Raw genomic sequence first — 17,046 nt, 5'->3', positions numbered from 1 at the left:
ATAATACCCAAAATTTATAAAAATTACCTTGTGTTATTATAATGTGTCTCTTTTCTCTAGCTTGCTTGCTTTGGGCATTTTACAGCTCCCTGTATACCACAGACACAGGAGATCACGACTAACAGAAAGAAACCCTCAGCAGAATGCAGGAAAATCTTCATATAGTTCTGAAGAAATAAGCTCTCTTGTCTTACACGTCCAAAGAATCTCAATTAGTAAACTATTTTAAATCACTTGGCTTACCTTCAAAAAACAAAGAAACAAAAAATTCAAGTTGATGAGTCTCTGGATTTCAAAAAAGTGCAGCTTTTTCGCTGCTCTGTGCTCCCGTCAAGCACTGGCACACCAAAGAGAACACGGTGCAAGGGGCTGCTGAATGGTCCACAGAGACCACACAGGCTTTGGACCCAATGGAGAGATGTTCCCATCTGTCCAATGGCACATACCTCCGGCCTGCTCCGTCTCCTTGGAGCTAGAGGATCACAGATAGTGGCAGTGAGAGCACAAAGCCCTGCCAAGCAGCACTGTCTCAGGAAGCTGTTCAGCTCCACCAAATGCCACTGGCATCACCACCTAAACCCTTCTGGAACTTCCCCCTTATTTTTGACCTGCTTCTCCTGAAGCGCAGGGGAGTTTTGACTGGCTGCATAGCAGAGGAAGACAACAAACCTGCTTTTTGTCTACCTAAGAACATTTGTGCGTTTGTTCCCGTGTGTTAACATATGAAGAAGCCAGCATGCGGCTCAGAGATTCAGAATCACGCAGCTGCCAGGTAACCACAGGTCCTGGGTAATACAAGTAGGTATGAAACAATCATGCACCACCTCCAGCCTTAGGTGAAACCGCAGAGCCTCGTCTGTGTGAACAAAGTGATGTATAGAGCTGCTGGGACTACAAACCCAAAGAAACAGCTGCCTCTATGCTGACTGGAATAAATAAACCCTGCAAAATGCAATCAGCCATAGGAAATGAGGCACTACACACCGAGGGAGCAGCGGCATCTTCTATAACACTGGGAACGGAAGAGATGGACAAGACACTGAGTCAGCCTATGAACAGATGGATTTGTTCTCCTGTAGCATGCTGTGTCCAGGTTATAGGAGGACAAGGTAGCTGTGGCAGGTCTTCATGCCCACCTCCCACTGGAAGCAAAACTGCGGCTGAAGGAGAAGTTGATCTCACTGCTTTTGTATTTTCCCCATGCTCCAAATGGCACTATGACAACCGTGCTGTTGTCTTCGGTGCCGAATTGTATTGCCTGAGAGAAGAAACAAGTTGTCAGCAACATCGTCTTTCTTGCTTGGAAAATGAAACAAGTATCTGGCTCCACATGAGACAGTATGCCTTGAGGCCAAAGACGTCCTTGCACCTCCTCAGCCCTGACACTGCAGATTCTGGTATGCCCCAGAGCTGCACACAGGACATGCTGCCGTCCAGAACCCTGGTGGGAAACTGGCCGGTTCTGTCTATGCTGATGACATATTCAGCACGGGAGTAAACTGCAGCTATGGTGCCACACAGTTCAGTGGATCAGGAGCTAAGCAGGTTAACTGAAATGACATCCCTACGTCCCTGGCAAGGATGTGGTGAGACCCAGGGTAAGAAAAAGGACAGCCATTGGGACTAGTGAATGTCTCAGCCAGCACAGTTCAATTCACTGTTGAATGTGTGGCTGTACACTTGTTTTGTTTTAAAACAAAACCAAACAAAAAACAAGAGAAGCCCTGGCATTACCTGCTCAATAACAAGGTGGGCAGCTTCAGTAGGATCATGGCACTGGTTCACAAAGTCGCAGATCTCCTGACTGTTTACCATGAAGTTAATACCGTCTGTAGTAAGGACCAGAAAGCTGTCATCTGCATGATGTAACTGCAATAAAGGCACAGAGTATGCACAACGATGGAGCAAACACTGCAAGGAAAAGTAATTGCCTTCATCTTTTTTACATTCTGTCGCAAAGGACTTTTTCTGGGGGTGCTGCATGCTCTCCCACTTTCTGCATGAGGACTAACTAGAGCCCCCAAACCCCCGGCTGGCCAAAGGCTGCCCCTTGAATCCTCAAACACATCCATCAGCCACGCAGACTGTATTCCCTGTACTGGCAGAGAACATCTTAAGGTGCTTCCAGTTCTAGGAAGCAGCCCTCTGAATACACTGAGGCCAAAAGACCAGATCCATACGTCACATGGTAAACAAAATACTTCCTTAAACTGAGGATTTCAGTGATAGCACTGTGGTCATCTCCCTAAACACCTCAGGCCTAGGTGGTGGTGTTTAATTAGGGCTAACTAAATGTAAGTTCCATGGGCCCTGGAAGGTGCATTGAGGAAAAGTATTCACCAGAGTATGACCTGAGAGGAGAGCCTTCACACAAAAGGCAACTCTGCTGAATACCTTCTGGGTGGTTAATCTGTTTTCCAAACAACTACAGGGCTATGGTAAGACGCATATAACTGCTCTTTTCTCCTCCCTTTCTCCCAACTATGCAAACTTCTATGTATTCTACTTTTTTCAATAACTTAGCTCATCTATATCCCACCTAGTTCTCAGGGATGGTTTTATATCAGCATTAACCTCAAAATTATTCATTTGACCACAGGCCCCAAACAGACTAAAACATCTTTGTGTTTCAGTAACGGACATCACATGCTATCTTTCTTCCCTCATCCTATATTCTACTGTGATAAACAGGATTTAGAAGCTGATCTGGTTGAATTTACTATCAGGGTCAGATTCTTCTCTGTCCTGTTAGTATTAATCTGAAATTACTTAATTAGAATTGGTCTATGGTTATTTCACCACAAATAAAAAACAGTGCTTGGCCATTAGGTTGCACCTAGGCACATGCCATGTGGGTACCACCACCTGCATCAAATACCTATGATGCCCCTTAGTCCGAATGTTGCTGTCCCGGTTAAGCAGGCTTTCTTTTACCTGAACCCTTTTTGTTTCTGGCTGGGCTATCACACCGCTGTTTTTAAGATCCAAATCTCCTATGCTCCGTGTCATTGCAAGTCTACCATTCACATGAGGTTGTCCCACACTGTTCCAGGTAATGAAGCCACCGCACTTCCTAATCCTGTCCAGAGGCACAAGAGAAAAAGAAATATGAGTTTCTGCTTCACACCATTGACTCCTTTCTCTGTGTGTCATTTCTGTCACTAGCTACTGATGCTGAATGGGGTACGGAGGATCTAAGCTGGGACACTGAGGGTTGGCTTTTGCTGTTTGAAAAGCTCTACAGAAGGGATGTGGCTTGGTGGGCTGAGTCCTGACCTGGGAACCATAGTCCATTTCCTCTGGTCTTGGCTCTAACTTGGCAGTCTTGGACAAGGCTGAACCATGTGGTCACGGCTCTGTACCAAGTCCTAGCTATAGGGATCTTACTGCTCATGCGGGGCTTTCCAAATCTCTGGTCCTCTAAACGGATCAAACTAATTAACTGGAGCTGTGCTGCTTTCTGCCAGCTCAGAGATGGTCTTAGGGCTTTATGTTGTACTCTCCGCTTTTTGCCAGGCCCAACCGAGCAGCAGAACACGAGCATATCCTGACCAAGGCCTTCCCCAGGAAGCCACATCATCAGCCAACACGTACCTTTCCTTCTCCTCCTTTCTTTCGGGAGTATGGTCAATGGTGAGTTTCATGGCCTTTCCCTTTCGACACAGCAGAGCACGACTGTCTCCCACGCTTGCCACAACCAGCTCAATACCGTCCCGGAGCAGGGCCACTGTTGCCGTGCTCCCAGCGTTCATCAGAGTTGCTATAAATGCCATATTGGAGAAAGAAATGTTAGTACTGCCTCAAGGCACGGGATCATTTATAATAGCAACAGTTTCAACTGGTAAAACACTGACAGCTTCTGCTCTACATTATCACTAAGCAACTGCTTTTAAGTTTAAACTAAATCTATATATTTTAACAAAAAAAATACAGCAAACGTGCATGCATGTAGGACTGGGGAGAGAGAGGCAGTGGAAAGGATGAGTATTTCTGTGCAACAACATGGCTCCATGCAAAGAGGGCAAGTGGAATAAAAGCTGTGCCAGGTACGGTGGCTTCATATCAGCTTGTAGCAAATATTTTTCCTTTGCCACTAGCTCACCTCAAATTACAGAGTTATCGCCCTTATTCCTGGCCACAGTGACTGTATGGGTAACCCACCGTAAAGCTGATGGTTCCTCCCTTCTGTTAAGAAGTGAAGTGAGCAGCTGAGTAATTGTAACTGTAGCTCCATGTAGTTCACCAGAAGAGAAACACTAGATTGATCCCTCACCCCAGTCTGCAGGGTCCCTCCAGTTGCTGTCAGAGTTCTTACAGTGTCACTCCGCTTCCCTCAGCTTTGCCAACAGACAAAGGGTACAGCCAGCAAGCCATGGGCTTTTTTTAGAAAGAGGCACTGCTCCCTTCAGACTCTGTCAGCTTGCTGGAGGTCCCAGAGCAAGTGTGAAGCTAGATTCTGCCTCACCTTCTGCCTGCAAACCCATGCAGTCAGCTGGCAGTGGCTCTTTGGGCAACCTGCCCAGGGCACTGGTGGGATGGCTTGACAGGTACAGACTGACTGCCCAGAGGACAGAACAGAGCTCGAGTTGGTGGCTTCTCCTCCTCCAGGCTCAAGGAGTGAGCTGAGCTGAGCTGTGTTCAGGAACCTGGTTGGATTAACTGGTGCAAGTAAATTTAAGGGTTTCTCATTTCACTTTCTACAATGCTCTGGGGGAAAAAACAATAAAATGCTTGAAAAGGTGAAATGCCAGTCTGCCTGTTTTACAAAAGATCTCCAGTTTTATCTGTGGTAAAGGAAATGCCAGGAGAAGTGCCCGGCTTTCCTTTTTTGTTTATTTTTTGAAAGGAGCAGTCTCCTTTCACAGCTAGGATCTTCCCTTCCTGCAAATTACGTAAGGGTTAACCAGGAAGAGGTGCCTGGAAAGCAGTAACTCCTGCTCACTTGAGCTATTATAGTAAAACCTCTGACCAGAACAAGTTATTGCCCTGGAACACATTTGCATTCACAGCCAATGCAAATAAATGCCCTTGAAAAGTCCTCTAATAGGTCTTCTGATATCTTTCCAGTTTTTCCCAGTTTTAAAAGCAAGCCAATTCCAGAGAGGGGCTTTGGGCTAACTATGGAATGAGAATTGCCAGTTATATTTGCATTTTCACACGACTGACAGCATACACACGGCATGACCCCCTCCACACTACAGAAACAGAACGGTGAGTGGCTCTGGCATCTCGGTGAACTCCTTCCGCAACTCTGCGAGGTCTCAGTATCCTGTATGTAAAACAGGATTGGGAGTAAACTGAAGTGCACAGAGCCCCGAGAGATGCATTGAGCCTTGTTGTGCAATGAAAGCAGTGAGCTGATGAATCAAAAAAAAAAAAAAAAGCCTCACGAAACAGTCTAAACTGAGCTTGTGTTATTATTTTAAAACAGGTATTATTACTGCAGTGATGATTTAGTTTAGCTGTACACTTAACCAACAAGTCAATAACAAATATCAACCATAGTCACCTAGGTCAAATCTTGGACTACATTATGGCTGCAAGGCAGGCTACGATATTCAAAACTATTTAGATGCCAGTAGCTTCTGACTGCTCAGGTGAGCACTGACATCCTAGTTCTAATTTGAAGCAAGGGCTAGCGCGGTGCAGCCCCACTTTGAGGCACACATTATGAAAATAACATGCTAACGAGTACCAGAGTGATTAGATATTTTAGTAGAAGCAGTAAAATACCTGTTTTAGCCAATAGTTAAAAGCAGTGAAATAAAGAACCTACATAAATCTACATTTTTATTTCAGAGAAAATACATTTTATTTAGACATTAAAATGAATGCAGAACTGCTGCTACTCTCCCATTTCATTCCTTGGTTTTGGAACTATGCTGACAAACAGAAGCAGTTTCTGAAAAGGTTAAGATTCATAGTCTTTAATTCATAAATGACTGGAAACATTTAGACATTCAAGTCAATTTGCATCTTTAAGATGCAAACTCTCAAAGCCAAAAGAGCCACCATCACAGAACCAATGGACAGTACTAATGAACAAGTCAAGATATTGGCTAGAACTGTGGTAATGGTCATAGTGACTTGAGCTTTATAAATTTGTTTATGAGTTACATAGAACTCCCAGACAAATAAATGCTGCTCATGCTCTCTTCCTTGGAACCTGTTCATGACCTGGGCAGGGGTGCAAAAACAGGGGTCTAGCTAAGCATTATACAATTTCTACCACAGCTCCAAAACACAGGAATGATGATGGGATAACATTTATCACGTTTTACTACGACTGCTACTAGGTTATTTAATAATGTCAAAATACATTGCATCAGCACATACATTGGTTTTAACAATTAAGGAGGTTTTTTTCCTAACAATATCGCTATAAAACTAGTATCTTTCAATAGGTTCTTAACACTCACTGGACAATTTTTACTGCAAGACATCTCAACTAATGTGACAAAGAGGATGTGGGAACCTTCCAGTAGTCCAGGCTAGGAACCGCTGGACTCCTTCACCTGGGACAAAATTAAGCAGATCTCTCTTTCCACTGAAGCCCAGCATATAGTGTCCAGGGCCTCCAGTTCTAGAGCTGCTGACCAGGTACAGTGTCTGCCACAAATAACACGCACACAGAGGCAAATAGGAAATTCACCCAGGGACTTTGTTCAAATAAACCTGCAACACTGGAGATGAAAGAATAAGGGCTGCAGAACAGGGGAAGTGGTCACTCTTGGCTGTGCCTGTACTGTCTTTTGCAGGTGGTACAGGAGGCCGTCCTGAGCTGTGTAATATCCAGTTTGGCAGTCCTTGAGGCTTACACGTGCACCCTTGGCCACAGGTAAATTAGCCTCGGCATTTTGGGGGAATTGCCACTATTCTCACCTTCTTGCTAAAACTGCGTGACAAAACCAGTTTAAATTCAGCCAAAATAAAAGCTGTGTTTTGTTTTGGTTTTTTTTTCCTTTGGAGGCATATAACCAACCAACAAATCAACTCAAGAATTGTATCAATGCCAGGGTGCCAGCTGCCTTGTATATGGCAAGAGTGTCCACTCTGAAGAACATCTTCAGTATGAAATATGGCCCAATCCTTTTCCTTGAGGTAATTTATTTATTTTTATACATATATATATAATAAAAAACGGGAAGTTCAAATTGGTGCCAACTAAAATGGGGCCATCTTAAAGGCACTGAATATAAGTATATAACTAATAAACACCCCGTTAGTATTATAATGAGTATCTTCTAACTTGATTAGGTAATATTCAGAGCCTTTGGATTAAAAGGCTGTCTTTGTAATGTTGATGGATTGATGAAATAGTTAAGTACAATTTCTGCAGCCCTCCCTTTTCTTCAGTGTTGCAGGTTGACATATTCAAAGAAATGAAAATATGTTTGAATGGCAACTTTAAAAAAAACAACAAAACCAAACCCCACTACTTTTAAAATTTATTTATTTAAAATAACTTTTGTTGTTTGCTCAGCATAATAAGATTCCAGGAGTGTCCTTCGAACATAGATACGTCAATTAGTATCTAGCTATGTTTTAAAAAGATAGCTATTCCAGAAGTGAGTGGCCAATGTGATTAGAGTTGGATGCACTGAACGTGGAGGTTGATGGAAAAACTCCCTGTTTTTTTTCCCTGAGCAGTGCATCACGCCTGCAGTGAATAGAAGCTGTGCTCTGGAGGAACTGCACTAGGCCAGGACAGGGTTCGTCTTACATTTCTCCAGAGAGATGCTCAAATTTCCTCAAGAATATGATTCTCTTCCTTATTTCTGTCCTGAATAGCAAGGCTATTCAGCCTTTACATTAACATTTTTAAGACTGGTCAAAAACATCAGAAAATTCTGTCCATCTGTGTTAATGGTTGTCCCATGGATAATGACGTATTTGTTGGATGTGAGCTTCCTTGTGTCCCATACCTAAGTTTAGTAGTGATTTAAAAGTGACTGGATATGTTTAAATGTGTGAAAGTGAATGAAAGTGTGTTTTTGAAGAGATAGAAAACACCACGCTTCAAGGCTCAGGCATTTTTCTAGGCTGTTAATAATTAAAAAGGATTTAGGTGGAGGACAGATTATCCGAGATCTGCCTACGGCAAGTTTCTTATACCTCTGTGTGAAATGATAGGTACAGATGACTGTGAGAGCGGATACTAGGCCAGTACAGCACTCCACTACTGAACTGCATGCCAGACACAGTAGCAGTACCTGGAACATGCACACATACTTTTTTTTTAGCTGAAAGCTCACAGAAAGTATTACACTATGTGTTTTCCCAACTATAATTTCAAACACTCTGTAACTGTAACGTGACCTAGAGAAGGCTGTGTCCTTGAAGACACAGGTGCTCCCACAAGTCACCTCTTTAGTCCTCTTAAATTTGTGGCATTATATGAGGTTTCTGCCCCTTAAATAGCATTATAAACAATGCATCAAACAAAATCCATGCAGTTTTGGCTACAGGGATTTGTCCCAGGAGTCACATTCTTTTGAACACCCAGGCACACACTTTCAAAGCTGGTTGTGTATTAGAAAAGTCCTGGACATGCAATGTTTTTTTTGTGGGTACAGTGAAAGGAGCCAACTCGGGCAGGATTGTGTACTGGGACAAGACTAAGCTATTATTTCCCACTCTCTCAGCCAGGGCCAGGCTTTAAAAGGAGGTCAGTCCTAGGGAGCATCCAGCCTATCATAGACACCCAGTGTTACACAACTAGCCAACATTTTTAAGATACTTTAGCAACAGTCTTGACTGTCACATCTGGAATAGCCACAGTTAATCAGAACTATTTTGCTGGCAAACTGCATCAGTTTGGAAGTCAGCTTCTGACAAGGATACATGACAAGCATTGACATTTTCAGAACAGTAGCAGCAACAAAAAATATTCACACTAAGCAACATTATTGAATTATTTTAAGAACAAATTACGCAAAAAGTTTCATTTGTTCGGAAATCTGCACTTGTCTTTGCACCCTGTTACCCCACTCTTTCCCTTGTAGCTTGATTTCTCAGCTGGGCAACCAGTCCAGAGCAGCACTGGGCACTTTCAGATCCCACTGGCTCCTGTGAGAGCTTGCAGGTCCTCAGCCTACCTAAGGAACACCGAGTACATGGCAGAGTGTGGCCCCATGGATGTCTGAAAACGCTTTTGCCCTCTATTTTGCTCAACCTCGAACTTTTTTAATGAGGAGTGTTTGGCCAGGATCCTGGTAACTGTTACATAAATTTGCTGGTATTTGCGTTTACGTTTCATTAAGCAGCGCAAATTAGTTAAATTATATGGAAAAAATCCTATAAGCAGTTCCTAAATGCTCAGCTTGCCAGACGACTTGCCTGTCATCCATTTTTGTTATCCAGTTCTGTAAGTCTCATGTACAAAATGCTACAATCAGAAACCACTTTCAGAATAACAAAATAATACACCAAGTGTGGTTCCCCAACCTCCTCCTTGAGGAGCTGCTCTAACACTTAACAGAGGTCACTGCGATGAGCCCAACCAAGAGTTGTCGTACTAAAAAAGGGGCAGGGGGGGAGGGACACAAATATAACAGAACTTCAAGCTAGTGAAAATGAAAAGTCCTGATCCAGGGATCTGCTTAAGTCTATATTCAGACACTTCCTTGAATCTGGGCTTTTAAGAAAACATATTTGCAAGGAGGCTATTGGATACAAAGCATGTCAGCTCTACTGACATGTATCTTTCATGAGCTCACTTAAAAACTGACCCCATAGGACAAAAGTGACTCTGGACCTTTTTGCCACATCATTATTTTTAAAAGGTTTTCAATATATATATATATATATATTTTTTAAAGGATATCATTATGAAATTAGCTTTATAGATTCAATCCCCTTTTTTTTTAAGGGCTAGATTTCATAACTTAAGACTTTTTTCCTGATACCTTAACTTGTAGCAGGTAAGAGGAAAGCTGTGTATCCCTCACAGTACTTCAGCAGTCAGGCTACATGTCCTGCCAGGAAATAATTGAATCTACCTAGATTCATTCAGCACTTTAAGCACAGGAAGATGTTCCATTACTTGATTGTATTCATTCATCGCTTAAGAAAAGGACCTCCAGAGCAGTTTCACTTCAGTCCCTAGAGGGCTTGTTGGTTTGAAGTCTGTCTTGAAGAGAAAATTTTTACAGTTTCTGTTATTCTGCAACAATCTTAGTTGTGTTTCCTGCACCAGCACTGGGACAAGCCTTTTGTTGTGGTTTTGCTGTTGTTGTTGCCAGGTTTGTTTTGTTTCATTTATTTAAGACTTGCTGAACTGACTCTTAGAACTGTACCTCATGGCTGAGGAAACTCCTGCAACAGAACTGGGATGGGGACCTCCATTTTCCTTCCCAAATTACTCTCCTTAAGCTCCATTTGCTGGAACTCAAATTTCAGATGCACTTAGGCTCTAGGCAGATATACAAGAACTTGAACAACAGTTGGGACTAAGGAGCCTAAAAGGGCTAGTGCCACCTTCACCACAGCCAACCTTGTTTTCCTCTTCACTGCTTGTCTTTCCCTTTCATACCCAGCTACTCCTGTCATTTTTCGTGCAGAAACAATGTCAATTGTATTAATTTGGGCTTACATTCCTCCTCAGGTACAGCAGCCAAGTCAGAAAGGAGAACTTTTGACATTGATGCTTTTAACCCATAGAAATAACAGCTTTTCAAAAAACAAAAACAATGATAAAAAAAAAGCTACCACCAACTCCCCCCAAAATATCCAAACCAACCCCCTCCTCCAGGGTTCTCGCACAGTGAGTTTATGCTCCTTGCAAATCTAAATCCCTCTTTGCTAAGTTGACACTTTTTATAAATTTTTAATTTTAAGGAGGTAAAGCATTTTTTTTTCATTTCCTGAGCAAAATCCTATGTTAAGTAAAACTATTTTCAAGTGTTTTTTCTGGACACTTTACTATAAAACTACTGAGCAAATATGCAAAACCTTATTCCCCCCATCCATATGAGTAGAATATTTTTTCACCTACCATCAGCAGCCATCTGAGCATGTCTTTCATATGCTTTGTTTATTTCTAGAAAAGCGTTGTTCAAAACATTTTCCAAGTTCTCATCCTGAGCAAGAAATTCTCTGGAAACAAACAAGCAAACAAAAAATTAAACTTCTTTGCAATGAATATACATCTTGATGAGTCTTTTCCATAGCCTTATTTCCTCCCTGCATGCATGAATAATGCTGGATTTCAGTGAAAAGACAATATGATTTTACTAATGACCTGCACGGGAAGCACAATCCTGTAATTTTGCAAATAGATAAAATTCTTCTTGCAACATGCAGGGACGTGACACAGAGACACAGAAGAGCGTAAGCAAGCCACAGGTCAGCGCTCACAGTGACTCTGTCTGAAAACAATCAGTTCACACTCTCTGTGTTCCCAGCCCTTTCCTGGAAGGTGGGTACAATCGCATTTTCCTCTCCTGCCTTTGTGGGCTTTCTCCCGAAAGCAGGGACCATACAGAATCAGTAATTCATAGCATATCTGTTATAACAGGGACTGTTCCGGGCCAGTGTTACTGCTGTCCCATCGGGCTAGGTGGCTATTAAACCTAGGAGGATTAGTGACAACATTCCCTTTCAGTCCTAAGGAAAGTTTGCTATAATTAATTTGACATGCATTCGGTTAATGCACACTTACTTAATATATTTTTGCATGTACTTATCACAGAAGTCCGCTGCTGCTGCCCCACCATGTCCATCGTATACAGCAAAGTACAGGACATCCTCCGTCAGCTGAGCGTAATCAAACCGGTCTTCATTTTCCTTCCGCTTCCCGATGTGGGTAGCACAGCCCACCTTGGCCAGGCTGACTTTTGGAATCGGCTTGCCATACTTTATGCTTGGTGGGAGGAGAATAGGTTCGTCAATGCGGTTGTCCCAGATGCCAAAAGTGTCCCATGTGGTCGGTCGCCCGCTCCCGTCTGAATCGAAGCGGGAAGCCCGGCGCTCGGAGGTGAAGCTGTAGCGTGCAGCTGTCGGACGCTTCTCGTCTTGCAAGAGGCGGGACGTCAGCACGGCTCTCCTTCTTACTTGATACCCTCCATTTCGTACCAAATTAATTAGAGCAGCTGTTGACATAACTTGTCTTTGTAGAGATTCGTAGGAATAAAAGACACACAGCTGTTGGAATGTCTTGGAGAACAAAGAGAAAACTGATCAGGAAACAAGAAGCACAGGAAGGGGAATTTTCAGTTACATCATTCGGGAAACCATGTCACCATCTGAGCCTGCTAATCATGCACAGCACAGCGCTGCCAAGAAGAAACTGCAGAGCGATCTGCGTGACTCACAGAGAAACAATCCTACACAGACCAGCCCACATCTGAGGGGGAGTACTGCAGGCAGATCAACGTAAGGCATTTCTGCTGGCCATCTGCACAACGATATCCTGAATTTCCAGAGGTTGAAGAGGTTGTGATGGAGAAAATGAGAATGATAATGACTTTGCTGCACGTCAGCTAAAATATGAATTTGTGAAAATATGAAGTAAGGTTGTGAAAATGATCTTATCATGCATACTCTTCAAAAAATTGCTGAAACATCTGCACTGTGGCTTCTGGGGGGGAAGAGGGGAGAAATATACTTGCTCGGATTTTAGAGTTTTTTTCATCTGCAAAGGAAACATGATATTCCTGAATGCCAGAGGGGAAAAAAAAAAACAAAACCAAAGACAGCACAGTGGTCTGACATAATCGAGCAGCAAAGAGCAACACATGTACCCCAGAGACGCTGTAATTTTGGACTGGAGTGCCTTGCCATTGCCCACATGCCAATCACAACTGCATCTGCAGATCTGAAGTATTTGTTAAAACTACTTTTTAAAATTACTAGACAAAAATCCAGGTGCTCCCAAAAACACACAGTCAAAGGTCACTTGAATGGTTGCTTTAGTAGAAAATGGCTGTGGCATTAGCCTTCTGGAGGCCAACACTAAACTTGTCATTCACAGTTCAAAGCATGTTGCTTTAGATGCTCTTGGTTTACCTTTCATGCAATTCTCAGATGAAGAAAGGTTTCTTTACTTAGCACTTAAAGAGTAACTGTCGACTTGATAAAGGGTCAAACATGCTGGGAATTGCTGTTGTTGCATCAGACAAATGTGGGCTGGAGCAGCACGTGAGTGGAACCAACCATCTGGAATTTTAAGATTTTTTCAATTTTATTGCTGGGTGACAGCAACATCACATCCTTATTTCAGTACACCTATAGGTATTTTAAAATGGATGTACTTTCTTCAATTGCTTTTTCTTTTCTGTTACCCTTGACTCATAACAAGAGTCTCTTAACTTCCTTCTGTTACACTCAGCACAACAAAATTGAAATCCTGCCAATTTACAAAACTGACACTTCATTTCACTTCCGTCAGCTTGAAGGAAGATCGTGAAATGTTAGCTATATTTAGCTCTCCCAGTATCCACAGTATGAATTGGAGGATTAATCCAAAATCCCTAGCTAATTAATGTGCTTGTGCCACATCAAATTCAGCTCTCAAAAGCCTTTTTTTTTTTTTTCCAGGTAGGTATAAATACTAATGATGGTTTGGCTTTTCAAGTGGCTTTGCAAGTCAGGAATAGGAAACTAATCTTTAGTTTCTGTGATGTAAACAGTTATGCTTTCAGTGGGACATGTAACAGTCCGTTCTTTCCTAACTCAGATGTTTGCAAATACAAGGGCAAGCCTATCTGGGCAAAACAAGGTATTGGAAAGGACGGTACTGGTGTTAAAGCCACAGTCCAAGACAGACAGTTGCAGAGAGAAATCTGTTTTGAGGTGCTCCATCTGATCCTGTTAATCTATACACATTTAAAAAATAGTTGCTGTACATAGACACGGAAATACAGCACTTAAAGTGAATGAAGTGAACGATTAAACTGCAGTTCAGCTTTTATGGTGCTCCTTTTACAGGCTGGCTGCTTTTCGGCTGATGGAAATTTTCCAGACTGTGAAAAGAAAAGGAAAAAAAAAGGAAGCCGGAAGAAAAAGAAGGTATGCCTGCTGCCCCAGGGGATTAAACGTATTTTAAAAGGAATTTAAAACTCTGAACATGAGTAAGTGCACTTGCCTTCCGTGCTTTCCAAACCGCATATGTGTGGGCAGTGCTATACGTTTCTGTTTGTTAAACTCATCTTAAATGAGAAGGGTTTTTTTACATCTACGACTGTAATGTTACTCCCTGCCTGGATAATAAACTGCACACCGAGTAGCAACTTAAAAAAGGTTTCGGCAGCAATTTACTAATTACGAATTAGTACACAACTGACTGACTGAGCTAGGACGGGTTTATTCTACGCACATAAAAGCTGTGCCGTTGGTTAGACAGCGCCGTGCGAGCCCTGGAGGGAAAGTCTAACGCGACCGGCGGAGATCTGTTCTCTAACGCAAGCCCCTCCATGACGGGAGCGGTGTCTCCGCTGAAGTCTTTTCCTCCCCGGTGCCTGGAGGGTGCCGGGCTGGGCAGAGCGCTGCGCGGGGCAGGGCGGAGGCGGCTCCTCGCTTCTCCGCTGCCGCCTTTGTGCCCGGCCGGAGAGCGGGAACCCCACGGAGAGACCGGAGTAGACGGAAGAGAAGCGAGGAATCCAAGTCAGCCCCGGCCCCGCGGAGCAGCTAGCCGGGACACCGATGGTGCCCGTCTCCTCCCTCCCGCCCGCTGCTCCCGAGACCGGAGCTGCTGCCACCGCCGGAAGGGGAACGCTGCCGGTAAGCGGCAGCGGAGCGCGCCTCCTCCCCGGGAGCGCCTCGTTGCTGCCGCCCAGCCCGGTCTCCGCTTCCCCTCGCCGGAACGGCCGAGCGGAGGAAGAAGTTTCTGAGCCCGGCCACCCCGCAACGCCCTCCTACCGCTTCCACCCCACCCCAGGCCCCAGATACCGAGCCAGTCCGCCCTCACCTCCTTCCGCGCCCGGACAGCTGGCGGCGGCGGGAGCTGCGACCCAGCTGTGCGAGAGCAGCGGCTCCTCTCAGAATCGCTGCGCCGGCGGCATCGGACCCCGCTCCCACCTTTCCCCTGGCCCCGCCCCCGCCGGCGAGCCGGAGCCCGCCGAGCCAATGGGCTTTGCCCTGCCCCCCGCCGAGCCAATGGGCTTTGCCCTGTTCCCCGCCACCCCCAATGGCGGCCGCCGCCGCGGCCGAGCCCCCCCCGCCGCCCCCGCCCCGCCCGCCGCGCGCCCAGCCGTTGGCCGTTGGGAGCCGCCCTCTGGCGGGATCCCTGGCGGGGCAGGGGCGCTGCGCCAGGCAGGAGGCGCGGGGGTGGCGTTGTGGCCGCCCCGAGGGGCCGGTGGAGGTGGGACAGTGGTATGGCCCTGGCCGAGGCGAAGGTGCCGGGCCCGCCGCGCTGCCCCGGCCGTGTCCCCTCACAGCCCCCTGTTTGCGCTCTGCGGCTGCCGCACCCGCCAAGCCGCTCCCGCGCAGGTGGGAAGCCCGGTTGCAAGGGCATGCAGGCTGTGTTCTGCAGCCGCTGCACATGGGCTGCTCAAGAGGGTTTGGGGCAAAAATATTTGTGTTGTTAAGGAAAAATATGGCGGTACGTTTACAATACAGTCAAGTGTGCTTCTCCAAGGTGGCTTTCACTATGAGAAAAACACACACTCCTGCTGCCTCCTCAATTGACCCGTGTCCAAATTGCAGTTTAAAGAGATCATTTGTGTGGCATTGTGCTACTGAGACAGTATTTGATCTTTGACGCAACTTGGCAAATCCAACGACTCTCAGTTGCAAAAGCCTTTGAAACACCTTCCCATTGACCTCACGCTGCCCACTGCAGGCAAGGACTTGAAGACAGAAATCTGGAGCGAAAAATATGAGCTGATGTAGTTTCTGTAGGAGCTAAAGAAGGTTGCTACCGAGTTTATCCCAGACGTTCGTGAGGTAAGGTAGGTTTGTGGGGAGGGTGTTTATTTCAAGGGCATTATCTCCTCTAACTTTTCTTTGTGATTGACTCTGACAATACCTTATAAATGGCCCTTTTAAATGTGATACTGGACCTGTAGGTTTACAGACTGACTGCTTTCAATTTCCCAACTATGGACCTCACAAAGGACCAGTATTTCAGGAAACCAGATTCTTCGTAGTTCTGGCTATTAGTACAGATTCTTAAAAACTTGGACCTGTGTATCTACATCTAGTGCTGCTTTTAAATGGCATCCTTAATATGTCAAAGCTGCCATTTGTCATTTATTATGTCATTTATCGTTTGTCATGTCCTTTATCACCTACTGCAATGTCATATTTCTTGTATTCTGAGCAAAGCTGACATCAAGATGACATCTGTATTATGTAGGGGACAGCTAAGCAGTCCTAGTGGCTGCTATACCATGTGCCTTGACTGCAAAATCTGTCAGCTTCTGGCTTCCCAGCAACAGAAAAGTAGCAAGAAAACAGCTCTCACTGTACTGGTCTGCTTGTGGAAGCGGCTAAATAAGGATGGCAGCACCTACCAAATTGTTCTGTTTTCCAGATGTGTGGTGTGTCCCTCTCAGCATTTAGAATCCAATTGTAAGTCTTTTGGGAATAGCAGCACTGTAATCTGTCACTGCATGTTGTTCACTGGTTCCAGTTTGTCCTCAGTGAGACAAAGGAGAAAGAACGCTCTGTGGAAACCAGTTCTGGCATCAGGCACAGAGTAGCAGTTCTCCTGAGCAGCAGTGACCCATACAGAAGGGTATCCAAACTAGCACAGTAATTTATTGAGAATGAAAACAGGATGTTACCCTGTAAAATAGGTATTGCTAGTTACAGAGCGGTACCAGCACGTGCCACTTCACAGAAGCGTTGGGGACTTACATGATATTAGACACGAGTGCTGAGAGACAATTTCTGCCCTTGATCATTTGCAGTGAAAGCCAGCATGGAAATTATAAATGTTTCACGCTGACCCTTTGTGTGCAGTGGAACTACTCTTAATATTTGCAAGGTTTTGGAAGTTAAATGGGAGGCAGCGGAAGGGGCAGCAGCAGGAATTTGAGGTGGCAGGAAAGAAGAGGCAGCAGGCAGAAGAAGAGCTTTGTGAGAAGGCAGCAGGCCTGAAGC

The 17,046-nt window shown here is 44.7% G+C and overlaps 1 protein-coding gene across 1 annotated transcript; it reads right to left on the bottom strand.

The window, feature by feature from the left end:
- Window positions 1-918: 918 nt before the first annotated feature.
- PPM1K (protein phosphatase, Mg2+/Mn2+ dependent 1K) lies at window positions 919-14,942 on the bottom strand. Its single transcript, XM_080344432.1, has 7 exons — window positions 14,909-14,942; window positions 11,663-12,156; window positions 10,997-11,097; window positions 3,595-3,760; window positions 2,935-3,079; window positions 1,735-1,869; window positions 919-1,258 (listed from the first exon to the last, which is right to left on the bottom strand). Exons 2-7 carry the CDS (start codon window positions 12,100-12,102, stop codon window positions 1,127-1,129), a joined length of 1,119 nt encoding a protein of 372 aa, XP_080200558.1. The 5' UTR covers window positions 12,103-12,156; window positions 14,909-14,942; the 3' UTR covers window positions 919-1,126.
- Window positions 14,943-17,046: the final 2,104 nt, after the last annotated feature.

The sequence above is a fragment of the Nesoenas mayeri genome (genome assembly GCF_963082525.1).
Source record: "Nesoenas mayeri genome assembly, chromosome: 4".
Lineage (NCBI taxonomy): Eukaryota > Metazoa > Chordata > Aves > Columbiformes > Columbidae > Nesoenas > Nesoenas mayeri.
This window is presented reverse-complemented; position numbering and strand designations above follow the sequence as displayed.